Source organism: Nannospalax galili, unplaced genomic scaffold (assembly GCF_000622305.1).
Source record: "Nannospalax galili isolate Female #2095 unplaced genomic scaffold, S.galili_v1.0 scaffold449, whole genome shotgun sequence".
Lineage (NCBI taxonomy): Eukaryota > Metazoa > Chordata > Mammalia > Rodentia > Spalacidae > Nannospalax > Nannospalax galili.
The window spans coordinates 540,874-563,776 of NW_008360312.1; the positions used below are offsets into that span (position 1 = coordinate 540,874).

Sequence of the window (22,903 nt, forward strand, 5' to 3'; positions counted from 1 at the left end):
CATTAAAAGCCAATGTCTATAGAACTATAATTAACTGCTCAGATCCCTTAAATTTCTTACTATAATGGACTCCTACCCAACACACTGCTCTTGGTAAAATGATATATACAACATGTAACAACAATTATAAAAAAGTACTGTAACTAATTTAAAAAAAGAAATATAGTCTTTTTTTTGTTTCAGCCTTACTAATCAGTCCATGAGTAAAAAAATACTTATAAAAAATTATTACTAGCCCCCAAACTGCCAGATTTAAGCCCATTAATATCTTCCCCATCAACATATATTCATGCTGGCTATTGAAAACACAAGGCTCAAATGTTGGCAAAAAAAAAAAAAAAATTTTTTTTTTCTTCTTTTAACACGGTCTTCCTGTAGACCCAGTTGACCTGGAACTCGTTACACAGACCAGGCCACAGTCACACAAAGATTCACTTCTGCTTCCCAAGTGCACAAAACTTGTAACATACAAATTGTTTATAATTCACAAAGATACTCTTGATATTCAAGGCATGAAAGTCTCAACACAACACATTCAGCTAAAAAATACCTTATAAATTAAACTTAAGGCCAACACATGTTCCTTAAACATTCCATTTAAATACACAATTCTCTGACAAAACTTCCTCTCACACCAAGTTCCTCAGAGATGATTAAAGTCAATTTCAAAATGTTAAAAAAAAAAAAAATCACTACTTATAGTTAAGAATCAAGCTTGTGACTGGATCTAGTAAGGTTTGTTTGCAAGGCAGGCCTTAGCTGTCTTCTGGGAATGTGAACTTTAAGAGAGTCTCACCATTCCCTGAGAAGGTGGGCTCACTGTGCCAACACCCAGACTTATGCTTAACACCTGCTTTTTTTTCATGTGGGCAGGGGTCTGGAGTCATGGTTATGAGCTATATAAAAACATTGGGCACTGAATCTCTAATGAAATTTTCCCTTAGACAACACTGTACATATTTTCACAATTCACTACTGGAGGAATGAAGCCCATCTTCTGTGACTCCAGAGAGAAGTCATGGACACTTGTGGCTGCCTACAGAATTCATGCCATGGAGCTTTCTATGCTCATTTTGTTTGATAGCTTTTCAATGCAATGAATATTTTTAATATGTACAATTAGACGTAGAGTCCTGTGAGTTCCTCTAGCGAATCTCCAACCATGGAAAATAGTCTTGGGAACCCCCAAGACAATCGTAAAATACCAAACAAAACCGTAAAAACTTCTAAGCTAATGCAAGTGATCATTTAATGCCAATTTGACTATGAGTCTTCAGTCATGTTGAACACCTCAGTTGTACTGGATTCTTTAAAGTTCTTGGGAAGCCTAATTTATATCTTATTGGCAAAGGAAACTCATGTGTCTCTGAGGAAGGTTCAAGAATGAATAGGAAGCCAGGAAGGCCAGACGTGGCTACATACTGAGTTTAAGGCCAGCCTGGGCTACATGAGACACTGTCTAAAACAAAACAAAACAAAACACAGAAGCAAAATGAGTTAGGAGGACAGGAAGAAGATACAAGTTATCTTTTTTTAATTAAAAACAACTGTCACAGAAAAAGGGTTTTAAATACTTGTATGAACAGTAGAAAGTGCTTTCCATTTTAGTCTGAACTGCCTATCTAAAGGGACTCAAGTTTCCCTTTAATTACAATGAAAGCAGGGAACTCTCACAAAGGTGAGACAGCTGAGAAACATGTCCCAGAGGCCTCTGACGTCAAAGCAGTCATGAAGAGGAGAACCACTGGAACGTAGATAAGGTAAAATGTTGAGATTAACCAATACAGAAATGGGGGAATTACTGAGGAAGACACCAAATTACATTTTATAAAGATATTTAACTTCTACATAGTGTTTTTATAATAGCAGCAATGAGAAAAATGTCTGATAAAACTACCTGCACCTGAGGACATGAGACAGCACCTGTAGATAGTTGAAAACATAGCTAAGGTGCCTACTGACACCTGGTGGTGGTGCAATCAAAATGCAGTAAAGCAATAGCTGATCAAATCTCCTGTTCACATAGCCCAGAGCAAAACCAGGTGGACTGGAAGAGCAAAAAAGTATTAAAACTTCTCTTACAACCTCATCGTTTATCATGTATGTAATATATTAGTACATTTATATATTATAAATTAAAAAGTAAAAATACTGGCAATACTGAACATAAATTTTGTTCTTTAACAATACTATTAAAAAGGAAACAGGAGCCCGGTGTGGTAGCACATGCCTTTAGCCCTAGCATTCAGGAGGCAGAGGCAGGGGGATCACTGTGAAATCAAGGCCAGCCTAGAAAAATAATGAGTCCAGGCCAGCTGGGACTACAGACCCTGTCTCAAAAACAAAAAATAAAACAAAAATCTCTTCCTCATGTAATGAAAAAAGGTCGAGATCACGGCACCACAATGTTAGAACTATAAAACTAAAGATGTAAAACCGAGAACAATCCAAGAGAAAAACAATATTCAATTAGAGTAACTCAGTAGAGAACAAAATTCTATCTATTCATAGCTGGCTCACAGATACATGTTGTTGAAATAATATTTTCAAAACCTACCTATACCCTTAATTTTAACCTGATTTGCACATCTATTATTTTAATATTTCAGGTTATTTTCTCCAAAATTAGATGCCACCCCTAGGAGGCCTTCACCCCAGTGCTCAATATACACTCACCAAACACAATATAACAAATGCCTCCAAACATTAAAACACTGTTCACATATCAAGAAAAACTTTTAATGCTACATTAAAGGTTCATAGGTGAATAACTCATGACTCAGCTGCTTCTACTGTGCCACATACCAGCATCCAATTTTGAGATGTGCTATTTACCCTCTCTAGATCTTGGTTTCTCCTTCAAAACCATTTTAACATTGTACAGCATAAGGGCCAGCTCCAAAGTCAGGTCACTTAAGGCAGAACCCTGCTCCAAAACTAAATATTTTTATGATCTGGAGCACACTGAGTTTTGTGATCTGGGCACTTACCTATGCCTTTTCTGCACCCATTACACAGGAGTAAGACAGGAGCTACTTCAGAAAGGCACTGACTAGTACCCGGCAGGTAGCAATGATACTTAACTAGGAGCTTCTCCTATTATTGTCACATCTTTACAATAGGTAACCATTATGCTAAGCCATCTTGATTCTCTTTTATACCCCACAGTTAAATAGTATTAGTAACATTTCCATGCAAAAGGCAAGCTATATTACACTTTGGTACATGGTAAACAATACTGAAGGCAACTAGTCATTAAAAGATAATAAAATTAATTAAAAAAATTGAATACATCAATATTTGGTTCATGTTTTGTAACAGGAAAAGAAATTTAAGGACAAAATAAGAAAGCTATTTGTTTACAGGTTACAAACCTCAATAATTACCAACAGTCATCTTATTAAGAACTTAATATTATGCAAATATTTCCCTGAATAATCATCCTATGTTCTGAAGGGACAATCTGAGATGCTTTTAAAAGGAGTAGCTACATTCTCTTATAATTAAGGTTCTTGTAGCAATGGGTATTTAATCTCACAGGGTCACACTCAATGTGATAAAAGCAATGACGCCTCTGTCCAGAGAAAAGCACAGATAATTATAAAACTCAGCAGAGTTTTAGGAAGGGTTTACAGAGTCAGATTGATATCTCTGCTGTAATCTAGGACCTTACCCTTTATATCTCTGGTATTCACATAAAAACAAACCAAAGACAAAGCAAAACAAAAGAATTCATCATACTCAAGAGGGCTGGATGCAGCTACGATTAGCTTGAATCACACATTTACAAGCAAGTGTTCATTTTATAAAGGCCTTCATGTAACATGGGGAATATTGGTATTTAATATTTAATATTGGTATTATAATGAAATATTTTAAAATAAGAAAAAAGTAAAACTTAAAAATAAAGTAAAATACTAGTCAAAAATGCAATGCCTCGTCTTTTGCACTTTCTATCCCTGCCTCACCTGTACCACCACAGGCTTTCCTCTAAACAGTAGAGGCAGAAAGAATGACCCTCCCCATCCAGAGCATCTTAACCCTCACTTTCCAGGAAACAATGCCTTCACAGGCAGCTCTGTTTCAATCAGGGAAAGGGATGAAGTAGGACAAAGAAGGAGCTGATGAACTAGCCAGAGCAGGGGCCCATACTGCCTGCATCCCATCCCTGAGCACAGGGCCTGGCTAGAAGGAGGCACCCACAGCAAAGGGCAAAAGGGGGAAAGAGGAAACCAGAGCAGGGCTGAAGACCCCTCAGGACAGGACCTATGGGCCACCTCAAAAGCCACTCCAAATAAACCCATTGTGAAAAAAAAATGCAACTCCTTTAGGAAAGACTTAAGACAATAGTGCACAGTTTCTAAACTTCTGAGCACAGAATGAGTCACTTTTGCACTGTAATTTTCTTTTATGTTAGGAAACAAATGAAAAATATCTTTCTAAGTCTTGCCTGTAAATCATTAATTTAAAATAAGAACAAATTAAACTATGGTATTTGATCATAGCTACTAATTATTAGGTATTAACCTTCAGTATACGTTTCTACAATAACTAGCAATCATCAGAACTTACCATTTGGAGGGTCTCGTCTTTTCTCTGTTAGAAGAAAAATCAGAATATTAATTAGACTTACATAATATATCGTCAACATTAAAAAAAAAATCACTGTACTGGACAATCTGCTGCTCTTGCAGAGTTCAGTTCCCAGCACCCATGTTAGATGGCTCACAACTGCTTCAAACTCTAGCTCAAGGAATCCAAGACCCTCTTCTGGCCTCTGAAGGCAAAAACGCACACTCACATAGACACATAATGAAAAATTAAAATCTTTAAAAAATTACTTCATTTAAACTCATATTCCTACACTGATGTGTGGATGGTTAAGGCATTCCTTCTGAAGAAAAGATAATCAAGCATTTATTTAAATAAAATAAAGAACCTATTCCAAAACCTAAGAAGAATACAGCATGAGGAATTGCCATAAAAATAAGAAAGTAAAAAGTAAGAAGCCAATCAGGAGAGTCAGGGACTCATCAGGATGAGTTCCATAGGAGATGGCTGAAGACGAGAGTTTACTCTTCACATGAAGAAAGCTCTCAGGTGACAGGGATTAGGATAACAGTCTGGGTACTGTGTGCAGTGACTGCAGGGAAAGAGATGGACAGCAGCATGGGGAGACTAGGGGACTTAGTGGTCCAGAGGAGTAGGGACAAGTCCAAGTGGGGCTGGGGCTGGGATAAGGGACATTACTTATGTATTCTGCTCAGACATGCTAATAAGACAGTCTAAAGGTCAGGAGAGGTCAGTACTGGAAATAAAACTTCAGAGTCATTAGGATATGGATGTTTTTAAAACCTTGATACTGGATTAAAGAACAAAAGTATGAGAACACTCAGAGGACTCTGAGATCTGGACCAGTCTAGAAAAATACTGAGAAGCTACAGACTAATCATAGGAGGAAAATCTGAATTTATAGCAGCTCTTTGTATTTGTATAATCTTGCATATCAGTTTTGTCCAGAAGATATTATTTTGTCTTTTAACTAAGTTAAAAAAGCTTGAAGAAATTTTTGCTTGTTTGTTTGAGACAGGGCCTTGCTATATAGTATTGGCTGGTCTACAGCTTGCTATGTAGATCAGGCTGGCCGTGAATTGATGAACAATTTTGCACCCGCTTCCTAAAGTGCTGGTGTACTACCATGCCTGGTTGAATTTAAAGAATTTTAATAGATGAGTTTATTTTTATTTTTTGGTCTTTTTGAGACAAGGTCTCCCTGTAGCCCCAGCTGGCCTGAAACTCACAGAGATCCACTGCCTCTGCCTCCTGAATGCTGGGATTAAAGGCGTGCGCCCCCACACCAGCAAATTTAAAGAATTTTAAGCAACTATGATTTATATATATTGGGAGGGGGAGCTGGAGAAATGCCTCAGAGGTTAAGAGCACTGAATGCTCTTGCAGAGAACTAGTACCCACATGGTGGCTAACAATCATCTGTAACTCCAGTTCCAGGGGATCTGAGACCCTCTTCTGACCTCTGCGGCATTGTATAACATGGGCACACTTATACACATGCAGGCAATACATGCATACACATAAAATAAAATAATAAATAAAGAAGTTTAAGTAACTGTAATTTCTACATATTTTTCTAATATAAAATGTTCTGAAATTATAAAAGAAATATAAATAACTCTAGTTCCCATGGTGATATTATCTCTGCATTTCTCAAAGTATTGGATGAATCAAATGAGAAAGTATACTAAGATAAAGAAAAGGTTCAGAGTGTCAGTTCTAAGGAGCAATCGCTCAAGACATGATCATATCCTTGGTTGAGAACCATTTAAGTGGAAAAAGAGGAGACACCTGGTTGAACAAAACAGAATATTAGGCTAACATGAGATACCTGCTAGAAATATTTGCACAACAGTGTGTATCAAGTTTAGGGATGTTTTGATATCATAGTACTACTTGGATTACATGTATTGTGTTCAAATCCTAACACATTTTGAAAAAGATATAATCTAGTGAACTGCAAGTACAGTATTCAGAATGATTAAGTCTATAAACAGTATTGCAGGAGTATTTCAAGAAACTGGAACCAGTTAGACTATAGAAGAAACAAAAACCTTAAAGAACACTTGATAGATGGTTCCAGAAAGGCTCATGGTGAGGAAAAGAAAACATTCATCTATTGTTGGAACCTTGCTCCAAAGTTAAGGAAAGGTAACAATGAGGTATGTTTATGAAGAACTACTCAACAGTAACTGTGTGTTACTGAAACACTTTACCTTAAAGTCTAGGTAGGAATTACATGTAACAGAGTTCCTATGCCAGGAAAAAATACCTTCAATGTGCTTTTCAGTTTCCAGATCAATTATTTTTAACAAGTGCTTGCCCCATAGGCACAAGGACTGGAGTTTGGACCCCAAGAATTCACATAAAGCCTGCAGGTATGGCTCTCAGCCTGTAACTCCAGCACTCCTGAGGCAGAGACAGGGGATCCCAGAGTAAGCTGGCTAGGTAGATCAGCCACAATCAACCAGCTCCTGATTCAGCCAGAGACGCTGCCTCAATAAATAACATAAAGGGTGATTAAGAAACCTAAAGATACATGACATCATTTTTGGGCTGTCACACAGATAGGCATACATGTACACATGCACCCACATACATGCAGATACATATACACTACACCACATACACAGAAATAAACAGAATGAAGGCACAGAGCCATAATGATCCCTAAAGTTAAGGTTTCAACAGGTTTCAATATCATAGCATGAAATACTTTCTGAGTGTGGAGTCAAATGGTAAATTACTTTCAATTCTACAAAAAGTAAAGAGTCCTAAACATTCTATTGACTCACAAACCTAAGACATAAGGTAGCAATAGTTAGGCAACAGCTTGGTTCACTTTATTTCCATGTTTTTTTCTTCCCTACATTTAATTATTTCTCTATCTCTCTCTTTGCACGTGCGCACGTGTGTGTGTGTGTGTGTGTGTGTGTGTGTGTGTGTGTGACAGCACATGTGTGAAAGTTAAAGGGCAACTTGTGGGGGTCAGTTCTTCTTACACTACGTGGATCCCAGGGAACAAACTGAGGTTGTCAAGCTTGAGGTACAGCAGTGAGTGCCTTACTTGCCATCTCACTCATCTGGCCCCTATTTCATGTTTTTACCTCACTTCCTTCTTGGAACTCACTAAAGAACAATAAAGATGCATGAAATGGAAATGTCTGCTTTGTCACTGCTGTTTCCAGGTCTAGTGCCCTCCTTTGCTTTATTCCTCTTATTCATGAAATACACTGATCTTCAAACTGGGTAACAGGTACCCCTAGAAGCACAGAAAGTGGTTCAGAGGGTATAAGGATGTGGCTAGCATAGGGGATCGGTTCGCCAGTGTCCACTCTTCCAAAGACTCATATGCTTAAAAAGATGGTTTGGAGAGATTCACCTTTCCTAACCACTCTTTACTTCACCCCAGCAAGGTCAGAACAGTTGTTAAACAACAATTCTGTGCCAAATAATTTAAAATTCTACATGATCCTGTATCACTTTCTAATTGGTATATATATGGGAGAGTTGTCTTAAGGATTAAATTGAGTTTCTTATGATTGTCCAGTATACAATATTAAAACACAAAAAAGACAGGGAAATAGCAGATCTAGTTTGTAAATTCTGGTGATTTGTTTTTAAACTTATCTAAAGTGTTTGTTTATAAAACACAAAGTACTTGCTAAAATAATTCCATTAATAATGAAAATTTAAGTCAGTGAACATGGAATTTTATCAACACAAAAAGGTTACCGGAATAAAAATATTATTTCTTTTGAGGTAGATATCACGGAACTTTTGTATGGAGAGAGCTAGACAGTAAAAGTATTTTAGGCTCTGAGGACTATATTGACTCACTCAAAATTGTGCTGTGGTAAAACGTAGCCATAGACTGTATGTAAATCAATGAATGGAGCTAGAGTTCTATAAATTCTATACAGGAATAGCCAGTGAATCATATTTATTGATAAGCCATAGTTTGCTGGCTTATTTTATGTACAGCAAGGAAAAGGAAAAAGGAGTGGGGGGCGCATACCAGATTTCCGTTGTCGCCGGCTCAACAGGTCTGTGACTGCTTTACGGAACTTTTTTGCTTCTTCTTCATTGGCAAAATTAAGAGCAACTTGACAAGTCTGAAGTATTTTCATGAAAAAGAGCAAACAACTAAGTGTATGAATTTAGCTTTATATAACTAAAATGATGGTGATCCACAGAAGCACACTTTCTAAAGGAAAGAAGTTTTTTCCCTGACAGATAAAACTAATTTTATGAACTGAGTAACTTGAAGAAGGCGAAAAACATGGAGAAGGTAAAGGACTACAGGCAAGTTTCCTTATAGTACAGGAACTCAATCGACTGAATATCTTTAGCAAAAAAAAGAAAAAAAAAATCAAATGTTAAATCGTTTCATCTTTCAATAGATTTACAAATAATGTAGATTAAAAGGCAAGCAACAGAAAAATTAATCAAGACAAAAAGAAAAATAGGACTTACATCTCCAGCAAACGTATGAAAATATCCTCTAGGACTATTATATACAAAGTTGTTGTACAGCTCTTGTTCCCACAATAATTTCCCATCCTAGAAAAAAGGAAAAGTTAAAATAAAATCTAGTAAAGACATCTTTAGGACTAAAAGCCAATGACTCATTAAAGGAACTGATTCAATAAACAAAAGCTTTTATGATATTTATTCCATATGTATGTGTACATATATACACAACATATAATATCACGTAACTTGAAAAGGAATTTAGGGTTTAACAATACAATAAAAATTGGATGATGTTTCTTTCTAAAAACCAATATGTAAAGTGACTTTAATTTAGTAGGGCAAGCATTTCCAAATACAGTTACTTTGTCATATACATAATGAGATCTATTAGTACCAGTGTTACACAGGTCAAGTAAGATATGCACTGACTGCCAAGTACACAGTTCCATCAGCAATATTTAGGCTGTTTACTTTCAAGCACTACAGTAACAGTTGGTGATCTTTCCATCTATTTTACAGATGCAGAATAATCAAACATATTCTCTGGATTCCAGACTTCTACAGAACAGTCTAATGAAACAATGGTATAAGTAGTATCAATCATGCTACAGAGACTGGTGATGAAAACACAATGAGTGCAAGCAAGATGAGAGAGCGACATAAGATTGCCACTTCTACAGCCACAGTATAAGAAATACATTTAATCTTAATACCAAAGCTGGCTAACTATGTGTGATCAGCAATAGCTATGTTTAATTAGAATTAAGTGATTAGAGAAATGTAATCATTGTCCTATTCTGAAATCCAAAATTTTCCCTACGTCCCAAACTTAATATGAAAAGTCCACTATACCTACATAATGATCACTATAGTGGAATTTCTTTTTTCTTAGTGAAGTGGTATTCAGTTTCAGAACAGTGCTTCTTACTGGTGATAAGAGATGTATAAAGCCACGTATAGGGCTTCTTTCATACTACGGGCATATTCTCCAGATCCCCAAATCACCTTTATTGTAAGCCAGTGTGAATAATAGGAGCAATTCACATCTCTCAGCTGTGTGTTTGGGTTCATAGGAGATTTTAAGAAGCATTAATTTTAAAAGTACAGTTACTTAAATATCAAATTCAATGTAATGCTTTGTAACAGGGCCCAGGTGGTTTTTGCATTTTACAAGAAGTCGAGGTCCAGAAGCCATCTGACAGCAACAGGGACCAGGCTCATTTGATCTTTTTTTTTTTGCCCTATTATACTTATTACCACTTTTAAATATGAACTATGGAGGCTTTACCTACAGAGATTTAAAAGACATATTTGAGAGTTCAATTTAGCAAAATGATAATCATTTTTATGGCAACTACAAGAGATGAAAAACCTTACAAAAAGGCATCCAACTTATGACAATGTGGATTTATAACTGAGTGAGAAACATGCATAAATCTACACAAATATAAATACATTTATGATGAGGCAGCACAAGGAAAAATGGGTAGTAAATACACTTTTATAGATATTGTGTAATGTTTTAAACCTGGACTAAAAAAGTAACAGTATATATAAAGCTAAAGTATTACTTGTTGTTTCCCTAAAGGACTAAATATACTAACATAATGTTAAAAATGAAGAAAAGGGACTGTGAGGAAAATTCAAGACAAAAGAAAATAACCTAAAAGCACCACGTTTAATGTATGGTGGCAGCAAAAAGATTAAATACTGGACTAGTTCACCTGTCAGGGAATATAGTCCAAGACATGCCACTGATGCCTGAAACCCCAGGTCAAAACTGCACAAGCATATTTAAGATGAAGTTTTATATAAAGTATAATAAGAATAGTAATACAACAGAATAACTACAGTAATAGTCTGTAATAAAAGTTCTCTAGAACTTAGAAACTGCACATTTCAGGCATTTATTCGTTTTCTGTTTTAGGACTGTGCCTGAGAGCAGACAACTGAAAGGACAAACAGCAAAGCTGTAAGAAAGAGCGGGCTACAGAATTCTTATTTGGGCTTAGTAACATGTTTCTATTTGGTCCCAATGTCCATATTTCCTGGTTGTCAATTTGACTGGATCTAGAATCAACTAAAACAAAAGCTGCTGGGCACTCCTGTGAGGGACTTTCTTGATACATTTTTGAAGTGAGCAGCACCTTCTGGTGGCAGCCAGATAAAAAGACACGGAAGGATGCTTTGCATTATGTCTGCTTGCCTTCACTCTCATCGGCAAGTTCATCTATACTGCTGCAACAGCATTCCTCCACCGATATTTGAACCAGCTTCTTCCGACTTCCAACAGACCAAAGACCAGCGGCTCTGCAGGAATCCTCCGAGCCCTCAGTGCTAGACTGGGACTGCTGAGACATCCAGTCCTGTGGACCGAGCAACTACTGGATCTTCATCCTCTCCAGTGTGAGACAGCCATTGCTGGATTATCCAGACCATATTGTGTAAATCAATAGTTAAGTTCCCTTAATATATATTCACTTTATCAGTTCTATTTCTTTAGAGAACACTGACCAATACAACCAAGCTTCATTCTTCTAAATATACACAAAACAATCAAACACATCCAGACTAAATTATATTTGAGGCAGAAAGCCTAACCACCTACAGGTTAAAATGAAAGTAAAACAGAACTTACCTTAATGTCAAATATTCTTAAAAAATAAGACCTCTGTGGATTGTCCTTAACAAGACAAGCAACACCACTGCACTTCTTTGACCACATGCAGTTCCGATCTGCTGCATATAACTGTACCACTGCTGACGACATAGTCTGCAAAACACCAAGTGAACAGCCCTTAGCTTCAAAACAATACTCAGATTACCATAGCCCCTGCTGGCACCTTACTGCACCCTCAAACCAGGACCACCCAGCTAAGCTGCTCCTGTACTGCTAGCTCCAGAAACAGGACCCAATAAACATGCGTTATGTTGTCACTTAGTTTTGATGCAACAAATTAATATAATGCCCAGAATAATTATTGAAAACTAATATGTATTGATCCTTAAAAAGCATCAAGAAATATATACTCATAAATACCCTATGTAATTGTTACTGCTATTCTAACCTTACTTTACACAAGAAACACTGAAGGCAATAATGTGGCCAGTACCACACTGCTAAATGAGAAAGCTGAAATCCCAGAGACAAAGTATGACTCCAGGTCCTATATTTTCATTCCCTGCATTACACTGTGTCCCAGTGAAGTGAATACTTAAGCAGCAGAGCAACACTATCAGTGAAAGCTGACTTCTACAAACTTTAATTATCATTCTATAGTATGGGAACTAAATCAAACCTGAAAGCAAAATTAGTGATTACTATTAATAACTATTGGTTGTGTTGTTGGTAGTGTTGTTTGAGAGGAAGGACCTCCCAGCTGGCCTCTCTCACATAAGTCTGCCTGCATCTGCCTTCTGAGTGCTAGGATTAAAGGTGTGTGTTAACAAGCCCAGCTAGGTGCTGAATATTTTATCATTTTTATTCTATGTGTATGAATGTATTACTTGCATGTATGTATGGGCATCCGTGTTGTGCAATGCCCACGGAGGTCAGATGAGGGTGTCAGATCCCCTAGAAGTGGAGTTAGGATGGTTGTAAGCCTCTATGTGGGTGCTGGAATTTGAACCTGGGTCCTCTGCAAGAGTAGCTAATGATCTTAATCGCTGAGCGATCTCTCCAGCCCCTAGGTGCTAAATATTTTAAAAACAAGACAGATTATGATATCTTTTAAAGACGGTAAAATTGTGGGGAAAGATTTAAAGTGATTTCTATAGGTGGGCACACAACTTAAAGAAACAAAAACCAACCTGAATGATTACTGTCTTGATTTCTCCAAACAGGACCTAAAACGCTTAGATGCACAGGAGAGAAGCTAACTCACTACCTGCAATGGGCACCCCAGGCTTGCAGGTTTTCCAGAACACCTACAGCTACCTTCCTCATGAATATGAAGCAATACCAACTCCCATTTATTCTGCATTAAGCTTTCTTTATATTATAATCTTGAAGGCAACTATTTAACCTGTTAAAGTGGCAATCACATATACTGGTACAGTACTTACAAATCTTCCGAAAATAATTAGTTTCTGGTCCACTAATCTCATTTCTAAACCAAAATAATAATAATAATTTAGAAACCAATTATTTTTATAACAATTATTTTTATATGTAAATGTAAGAGTAAGCATTTCATATGAATTTTTTAAGTTTATTATACATAATAATGAGTTTCTAGGTTTCAGTACAACATTTAAAAAATATTTTATTATTTTTATTTAATGTGTATGCACGCATTGCCTGCATGTAGGTAAGTGCACCTATGTTGTGCAATGCCGGCAGAGGACAGAAGAGACTGTCAGATCCCCTGGAACTGGAGTTAGCTGCCATTTGGATGCTGGGATTCAAACCTGGGTCTTCTGCAAGAACAGTCAGTGTTCTTACCCACTGTGCCATCTCTCTGGCCCCTCATTACAACATCTTAATACATGTACATAATGTATTTGATCATAGTCACCTCCTATAACCCTATCTTGTTCTTCCTACATCTCCTTCCTCTTCCCAATCAGTCCCCTTCTACTGTCAAGAATCATGGACTTTAAAAGATGTAATTTAAATAATCGAAAATAGAAGGTGATTAAGTATTAATGACTTAGTAGATGACTAAGAAGATTAATGACTTAGAAGACGACGGTACTGAACTAAGTATTACTTAGTTCAATAAAGTATGGATATTATGTAAACAGTTGACTATATTAAGTGGGGTATTTGGGTTTTATCTAATTATGGTTGGGGATTGCCCTCAGAAATGTAAGATCAGTACACTACCTGGGATTAAAACTTCGTAAAGACTTTCCTAGGTAACAGGGCTCAATGTTCTATTTTGAATTTTTACAAAAAGAACTCATCTGAGCTTCACACATTGTGATAGCAAGGCAAAAGTAGCAGGAAAATTTCTACAGGAAAAGTTGTTATAAATTATAAGGATAGGGGGCTGGAGAGATGGCTCCTCAGAGGTTAAGAACACTGACTATTCTTGCAGAAGACCCAGGTTCAAATCCCAGCACCCACATGGCAGCTAACAACTGTCCATAACTCCAGTTCCAGGGGATATGACAGACTCTTCTGTCCTCCATGGGCACTGCATGACACAGGTGCAGTTACCTACATGCAGGCATACCACTCATATACATAAACTAAAAATAATAAATAAAATATTTTTTCAAAACCCCCAAAAAACAAATTATAAAGATAACATAGGAACATGGAGACCGGACACTAGACACTGGGTTCAAAGCAGGATGTTGAGCATATGGACAGACACAGGCCTGCTGGAGACCGATTTGCAAGTGCACACCCACAGCTGGCGCCACAGGCTGCTGATTCCACATCCTCCTCAATGAGAGTTCCAGACAAAAATAGACACTGCATCTAATTCCAATCAGCAACTTAATGAAATGTGTATTCTAATGAAAATTCATATAAGTCATAGCCATTTGCGTATGCTCCTACCAAGGTGTATTTCTTTAAGAAAAAAAAAAAAGACCAAACAATTAAAAAAACTAGATATCTAGATACCAAGACAGACAAAGACCTAACAACTTCCCTACTTAACAAAAGTTAACAGCTTTAGAAAACTAAAAAAGAATGTTATTCATACAGTCTGAAACTCCGTTTTTGGAATCCCCTGGCCAAAAGATCAAACACTAAGACTGCGAAACATCCTATCTGGATGTATATGCGAATGCAAAGGAACCAAAATTAAGAACTAAAATCCTACCACCATTGAACACTAACATAAACTTAAAATTTAAACACAAATGCTTATGCAACGAACACTCAACTATTCTATAATTTTCCACACTGAAATGGTTTGACATTTGAACCTTATTTTAAGACCAATGAAAACTCAACAATGCACAAGCAATTTTCAGTAACAGATTTTGAAAATTTGTTCTAAGTCTAAACTTAATGATACATTAAAGCATCTTACAAAGCCTTGCCCAGTTAACTCAGATTAACTAGACTATATGCAAAATAACTTGCACATACAATATTTAATATGTAATTTCTAGGCAATGAAATAGAACACCACTAGCCATCCCTTAAATTCTAGATTGACAGTGGCTTAAATTTGTATAAACATTCCTTCCATTCCTTTAAAGTAATTACAGTTAATCAACTCCAATATTCTTATCTTTTTCAATCAAGAAGATATTAATAAAAACAACCTAAGGACAAGTGTTCTGGAAGGGAAAGCCACTTCTTAATAGCCCAATAACAGTTAAAAATCTGTTAAATAGGAGGAGAAAAATGTACTGCACTGATGTCTGTTTCAGAAACAGAAACATCCTATCTTGTGCATTCCAGACAGTTCAGAACTGAGTAACTGTAGCACCATGTTCATCTTCAGAACTTTCACTGTAAAGAGCAAAAATAAGAAAGGTTTATCCTGAGTGACCCTCCCTACCATTTTTCAGTAGAACACTTCACCTCTTGCACTGATTTTGCAGGTAGGAATGACTGTCCACTTTTCCCTCGTTTCTCCAATTCTTTTCTGTGTATCTGTTACTCTGTTATATCACAGCTCTTATTCCAAAATAAAATAACTGTCTATATTGACTTCTTAGACATTAATGATTCCCGTAGGCATCTCAAATAGTTTGGCAAGCCTCTATTTTCACTCTAGCTATACTTTGTCCCCAAGTAAATAAATATTTAATAAAACTTCATGTTCTGAATTTGATGCTGCCACTATCTATGACAGTAAGAGAAAAGCCTCATTTTAGAACATATACCCTGAAGTATTATAAAGGAATATGTCTACAATTTACATTCAAGTAACTCAGAAAAAACCAACAGGAATATACGAGAGGAAAACGAGGTAACATATTATAAGCATTTAGTAAATACTGTATTCCTAAGTTTTCTGCAAGTCTTAAATGAAGGTCTCTCAGTGCCTTTCAAGGTCACGGCCATTTTGACGGAGTTGTTGTCCTTGAGTTACTACACCAGCCACTGCTCAAGGCTCAAACTGAGAAAATAAACATTTGCCACCTCCTCCAACTCCTCCTGTACATAACTTTGTTACAAAGGACTCTGCTCTCAGTCAGACTTAACGTACAAACATACAGCACTTCTGCAACGATGGCATATCCATATGAAGTAACTCACCGTGTAAGAAATTTTACTCTGTACAGCAGAAAATATGAGAAATTACCAGAGAAACAAAATTTTAAAAAGGCAGAGATTAAAAATAAAATAAAGGAATACAGCAAAGACTGAAATCTCCAGAAGAAATAGGTAATCAAAAAAGGCAAAGCTGGAGTGAAGGAGGAAGAGGAAGAGAAGGAAGAAAAGGAAGAGGAGGCAGCAGAATGGCAAAAAGTAACAAAATCCCAATAGTAAAGAAAATGGAGCCTGATAAAAACAGCTGTTTTTACACCAGATACAATGATTCAATCACTGAATCACTGCATATTAGCTACATAAAAACTACTGTGCCAGAATATTTATTTACCAAGTGTTTGTTGAGTACCTACTATGCATAAGGGAATAGCAAAAATATGGGTAATGGCAGGACTAAAAATGGGGTCAAGAACAGAAACAAAATATACATATAAGCAGCAATATACACTTTTGATATCTTCACTGGATGTGGCACTGAGATATATCATTCCTGTAATGGCCCTTGCTACCCCAACATTCAAATTCCTATATATCTTTCTTACTGTCTCTAGAACTGTCCATGTGACTTGCTTTGACAAAAGTACATCAGCAAATAAAGTTTGGAAAGTCCTTGCACATTATGGTCTGCCTTCCGGGAAGGTAGGGTTGCTCTAAAAACCTGGGATCAAAGACTAAGATGCCATCAGGAATGAGCCCATTTACCAAACCAGGAGAAATAAACTGACATTGTTTTAAGTCCTAAAGTGGTAAGGGAGGTTTGCAGTAAGAGGCAACAGACATTGGAGGATGCCTATGCTGAAGAACTAACATCTGTAATAGACAGTTCTAGCCTTTTCTCTATTTTAGTTATACAGACATGTATTTTAAGTTGCCAGTAAGTCACAGAAATTTAAGACTTTATTATGATTACCAGCACAGATTTGATGGGAGGAGCATTTTTAAAACCATTTTAGACAACACTCACACTAAAAGGCATTTGTTAAGTAGCCCAGGCTCACTCAAAAGTTACAACCCTTAATCAGTCTCGCAGGTACTTATGATTTAAATTCACACACCCAGAAAACTGCAAATCACTACATAGCACTGATTTTTAGAATGACTTGAAATCAAAATCACAGATGTTGTAACTACAAATAGCAAGGTTTGCTATATTCTCCAGTTTTCTACTTGAGGGCAGTCAACCTGTCGACAAAGGTGACAGAGCACTGTACCCACTAGACACCAGGGCCCATTTACCCAGGACACTGTGTCAAAGGGCACAGGTGTGGTGTACTCTTCTCTTCCTTCCCCTTTCCCCTAGCTTAAGAGGACCTGTTTAAAATGTTTTCCTCCTTTTTCCTCTTCTGCTCCCTTTTCCCTGTCTGTCTTTCCAAGTCCACTAGATTATGCTAATCCAACATAAATCTGCCAAGTCTGGGTTTGGATTTTCAGGAAATGAAGGTAAAGAAGATGGACTCCCAGGGTTTCCACCTTAGCTTGGTTTAACGTTACCAGCTAAGACTTAAGTCCTGATAACAAGGAAAATAAAGAAAAATGGCATGCAATTACTGCTGTTGCTCCCAAGCCTTGCTCTGGAAACAGTTTGGGACAATAGACTAGAAAGGTAGGCACTATGGTTGCTGGTAGGATTTAGTTATTTCAGAATTCTAGAGCCAAATTGCCTAATTTCATTGTAAACTTATCAAGAACATAGTTCACTTTCATTTTATAGATAGGGTCAATTTACTTTCCAAATGTCACAGATTATGCAGCTTTGCATGAGCTTCCCAATCAGCTACTAAGTTTATATTCAAAATATATTTAAGCCAATTTCTAATTTGTCATATTTTAACCTGTTCCATCTAAATGATTAACTAAGAGCTATATATCCTTAATATAACTTTATTTCTCTACAGCCTCATCTCTCATTTGGTGTGTTTCTTACCCTGGGAGGCGGGCGAAGTGGAGACTGATGACAGTGATGGCAGAAAGCAGGTAATTTCTGGCATGTGAGATAAAGAGCCTTTATAACAAGGGGGAAAAATCCAAAAAGACTAAGTTGTATGTCACAGAACTGAGCCACGTGTTTCAGAAGTGGATTTCTATGAAGCACATGAAGTTTACATTTCAATTCTTTACTTGGGGTTGTTTCAAACATATGAGGTGACCACAACCCCAGCCTCAGCAAAAGGCTCCTCTCTAACTCACCTGATGGTGCACTATCTACTTATGCACAGCTCCCGACAACAACCTTCTAGACCATGTAATATGGGGAGAACCAATTATGAGCCCCAAGAAAATGGAGCTGAATGCTGCCCAGCTCCTACCAGGTGGAGCAGACTATGACCAAATGCCATGGACTCTTCTGGGTAAAAAGAAATAGTCTAACCAACTGAGATTTGGAGTTCTTCTTGGGCAAAAAGCACACTGTGAGCTGGGCATGGTGGCCCACACCTTTAATCCCAGCTCTTGAGAGGCAGAGTTGAGGGATGAGGCCAGGCAGAGTTACAAGAACAACAGACTTTAAGAAAAGGAAGTAAATTAGACATGTGCCATTGCTAGTAATTATTTTTCAAATGTCCTTCCCGAACTTCTGAGCTATCAATAAACAATACAATGAATAATAGCACTATCTTCTATAAATGCCTCAATAATTAACAGTTCCACTCAGTCACTGCAGGGCCTTAAGGCAGCCAAAGATAACAACCTCTGTGGGCACTGTATGACACAGGTGCACTTACATACATGTAGGCAATACACTCATACACATAAAATGAAAAAATAGTATTTTTTTACACACAAAAAAATGAAGAGCTAAGTCAATGTTCAGTTTTCCAAAATCATTCTTAACGGAGTAACACTTTAACATAGAGTGACCTCGCCCACGTAAGGAACCAACAGTCAAGCAATTTCTAAACACTACTAAATAAGGCAGACAAGAAATGCCAAGTGATGTGTAGAGGGGGTGATTCTTCTCTATTCATGCAAGAATCTTTCAAATAACATTGCTAATATGTGATTATATAACATTTGCTTAAATGCTTGCAGTTGTAATGGAAGGTTCACAATGAGAGAAAAATTCCCTTTATGTTTTTTGAGAGTATTTTGATATTTAGCAGTTCAGTTAGAAAATACTTAATGCTGAATCTAAAGCTGTTTTCTCAGCAATTCCCACCCAAAGACTTTCTATGCTTTTCTTTAAATCTCTGTAGAGCATTTGCTGTGATGGGTACAGTTACTGCAACTATGGGAAAGACCACGGACACAGTGCCTCCTCCATACAGCCCACTTCTTACTGTGCAGTGGCAGTAACATTCTGACTTCTACAAAGATGTACCCCTAGTACGACTTCTTAGGCCATCTCTTCCTCAGCTGAAATGATTTTGATCTGACCTGAGTTGCATATAAATCCTCTATCAATCTGGTAGAGCACATTAAAATGAATTTCCATGTGTCTGATTAGTTCAGAGTATTAGCAAAATGATGAGTGAAATGAATTAGTTTTTGATCATAAGAAGAAATGTATGCTGCAGGTTCATCCATTCTTGCAGCGTTTTAAGAAACAAGAAATTGTACCCGAAAGTATCCTTTCTAAGATCCTGATCCTTTGTCTCAAGATGTGCACTCCCAAAAGTGAAGTGCCATTCTCTCTTCTAGTCTGGGAGAGATGCTTATCCACTGTGCTCCCAGTGCCTAGCACATTCTTTACAACAGTCATAGTGTTACATAATCTGTTTTTAGGTTTTCTCACCAGATTGTCGCCTTCCTGAAAGACAGGGTCCTATCTTACTTTCTATTCATTCACCCAGTATGATGATGTCAGGCACATGGTATTCAATTATATAAAGATTAAAAGTTAAATGAAAATGGACTAGTGGTAAAGCACTCTGCCTAATACACAAGAGGCCATAGAGCATAGATTTGATGCTCAGTACTACAAAATAGTAGTACTTAACCTACTAAAAGGATAAGCAACACAAGCCTGTGTAACCAGATACTTTAACCAGCTGCAGTCATCGGAAATCAAGAGGCAGGCACTTCTGCTGCACCCTTGTCTGCTGCTTCCTTGCAGTATGCCCTAAACTTGCCTTTCTCTCCCCTAGTCTGATGGGCAAAGTAACCCAATACAGGCTACCCTCCTGCTACATTTGGTGGCCTATAAGGAGAACAGTAACTTCAATTTTTTTTATCCACTTCTCCCAACTCTGTACTCTTGGGTCACCTGCTACTCTGCATACTTGCCACCACCCTGAGATGAGGAACCTGGCTTTGTCTAGGAATTTTCTCTCTGCCTTGGGATGCTCAGGGCACTCCCTGAGGTTGAGGGAAGCAATTTCTGGCCAGGTAAACTGGAAAAATCCAAAGATTTCCCTGTTTGGGCAGATAACTCCTGTAACCCTGAAACCAAGCCTTTTAACAGACCTTTCAGTGGAAGGGTCCTCATCCCCTGCAGCCCAGGGACCTGGCCAAGAAGCTCTTTGGTGGGATCTGAAGGCCTGAGACAGGATAGTCCAAATGCTCTCATCAGTATGGAAGAATGAACTGACTTCTTTCTCTCTGCTCAATCCCTGTTCCCAACACTAATTGAGCAGGTGGGAAGATATTCTATACCTATTCTAGTTTCTTTCCTGCTGCTGTGACACCATGACCAAAAGCAACTTAAGGGAGGTTTATTCGGCTTTCCCTTCTAGGTCAGAGTCCATCACTGAGAGAAGTCAGGGCAGGAACTCAAGCAAGAACTTAAAGCAGCAATCAAGGATGAAAGATGCTTGCTCGCACACCAACTCATGCTTAGCTAGCTTTCTTATACAACCCAAGACCACCAGCCTAGGAATGGTATCTCCCATAGTGAGCTGGATGCTCCTACATCAAGTAACAGCCAAATAATCCCAATAGGCATGCCCACTGCCAATCTGACCTAGGCAATTCCTCAAATCAAGGTTTTCCTCTTGGGTGACTCTAGGCTGTGTCCGGTTGACAATTAAAGCTAACTAGGACAACACCCTGTAGGTTCTCTTTCTTTTCTAGTCAGGCCTCCTGAGACTGACCTTGTTCATCTGAAGACTTGCCTGGGATGGATGTCATACTGGGTTTAACAGTTCCACCTCGAGAAGATGCTTTGATGAAGTTATCAAATCCCATTATAGGAAGTCCCTGTTCCCTTAGGCTTCCTGGACCAAGTAAACAGGTATTCTACCAAAACCACCTCTAAGTATGGTTTTCTTTATATGGAGTACCATGGAGTCCCTAAGTAATAAATGGCGTGTTGTCCCTGCTCAGCACCATGAAACTACTGAAGAAAACACCTCCAACCAACTTCCCAAAACTGGGTTTCTTATTCTGTTGGGGGAATGTAAACTAAAAGCCATAATTGAGAGAGCAGAAAGGGCACAGGACTTATCAAGGAGTTTCCACAATACAAGTCTGGCCCAGAAAGAGTTCTCCAGAAGAAATCAGATGTTTATTTCAGGCCAACCCTGAATAACTGAATGGTGTAACTGAGTGCAGTCAATCGAAAATAACCATGGCTGTGTCACGGCAAGCTGCTGTCCTGTAAACCCAGCCTCTGCCCCAAATAAAATGTCCACCCATCAAGACTGTCCTCATTTGCAGGGTGGGACTTGCATTAGGGAACTGCATGGTGGGTTATCCTGACTGACCAAGAGGATAATTCCCCAATGAAAGCTATCACAGTCCATCTTCTCTCTGAGTTCTTCTATATTCTTGGTCATTGCTTCTTCATAGTCGAAGAAGAAGGGGGGGGGGCGACAATGACAACGACGGGAGAGGTCCTTTTTCACTGAACCTTTCCAGTGGAATGGTCTGTTAAAAAGGTCCTTTTAGACTGTACAAATGGCTATATTAAACATTCTTTAAGAGGATAGGAACTGTAAGAAATGAGACAAAAAAGTCATCAAATAAAAGTAAATATGCTCAGAAACAAAACTAATTTCATTTGGGGAAAAAAGTGGCAGAAAAAACTATGAGGACTGGTATAGTCAGGGTTTTGACATCAGGAAGCATAAGCATCAACAGTGTCTGGGAACCCAATCCAGCAATGCTACTACAAAACCTCGTCCAGACTTTCAGAAAACACAGGCAAGTGTGCTCTAGCAATATTACTTTATGGAACAGCACCAAAACTACAAAACAGCAAAGTGAAAGTCTCTGACAATTAGTAGGGTTGAAAAATGTTACCGAATCAAAATAGTATCCAGTATGAAAAGAAAGTGAAGCAACTGGCCAGCAATAACCCTAAGTCAAGTCTCACCATGGTCAAAAAAGAATAAATTCAGAAAACACAACAGGATAAGATGATTTGTGTCATACAATAAAAAAGGATGTTAGTGTCCAGATGTTTACAAGGACAATGTAGTTTATCATATAAGACATACAACAGTTAAAGTGGGTTCAATGAGGCTAGGCATGGTAGTGCATGCCTTTAATCCCAGCACTTGGGAGGCAGAGGCAGGCAGATCTCTGTGAGTTCAAGGCCAGCCTGGTCTACACAGTGAGTTCCAGGAAGCTGGGGCTACAGTGAGACCCTGTCTCAAAAAGACCAAAAAAAAAAAAAAAAAGAGTACACTCTTATGCCTCGATGGGTGATGGGTGCTTCAGTAATCTTCCTGATACTTCATCTATTGTAGTTGTTTTGTTTTGGGATGAGACAGGGTTTCCCTGTAGCCC

At 37.8% G+C, this 22,903-nt stretch overlaps 1 protein-coding gene across 2 annotated transcripts in view; it reads right to left on the reverse strand.

Annotated features, from left to right (window-relative positions):
- Positions 1-22,903, reverse strand: part of Wasl (WASP like actin nucleation promoting factor) — a 63,018-nt gene that overhangs the window by 15,641 nt on the left and 24,474 nt on the right. Inside the window, exons 2-5 of one of the 2 annotated variants that reach the window (XM_008824875.3) lie at positions 11,687-11,821; positions 9,049-9,135; positions 8,591-8,687; positions 4,573-4,596 (exon numbers count right to left, since the gene is read on the reverse strand). In XM_008824875.3, the coding sequence (XP_008823097.1) occupies positions 4,573-4,596; positions 8,591-8,687; positions 9,049-9,135; positions 11,687-11,821 (343 nt within the window). The remainder of the gene's footprint in view (positions 1-4,572; positions 4,597-8,590; positions 8,688-9,048; positions 9,136-11,686; positions 11,822-22,903) is intronic. The other variant, XM_029559491.1, reaches the window with a different exon arrangement.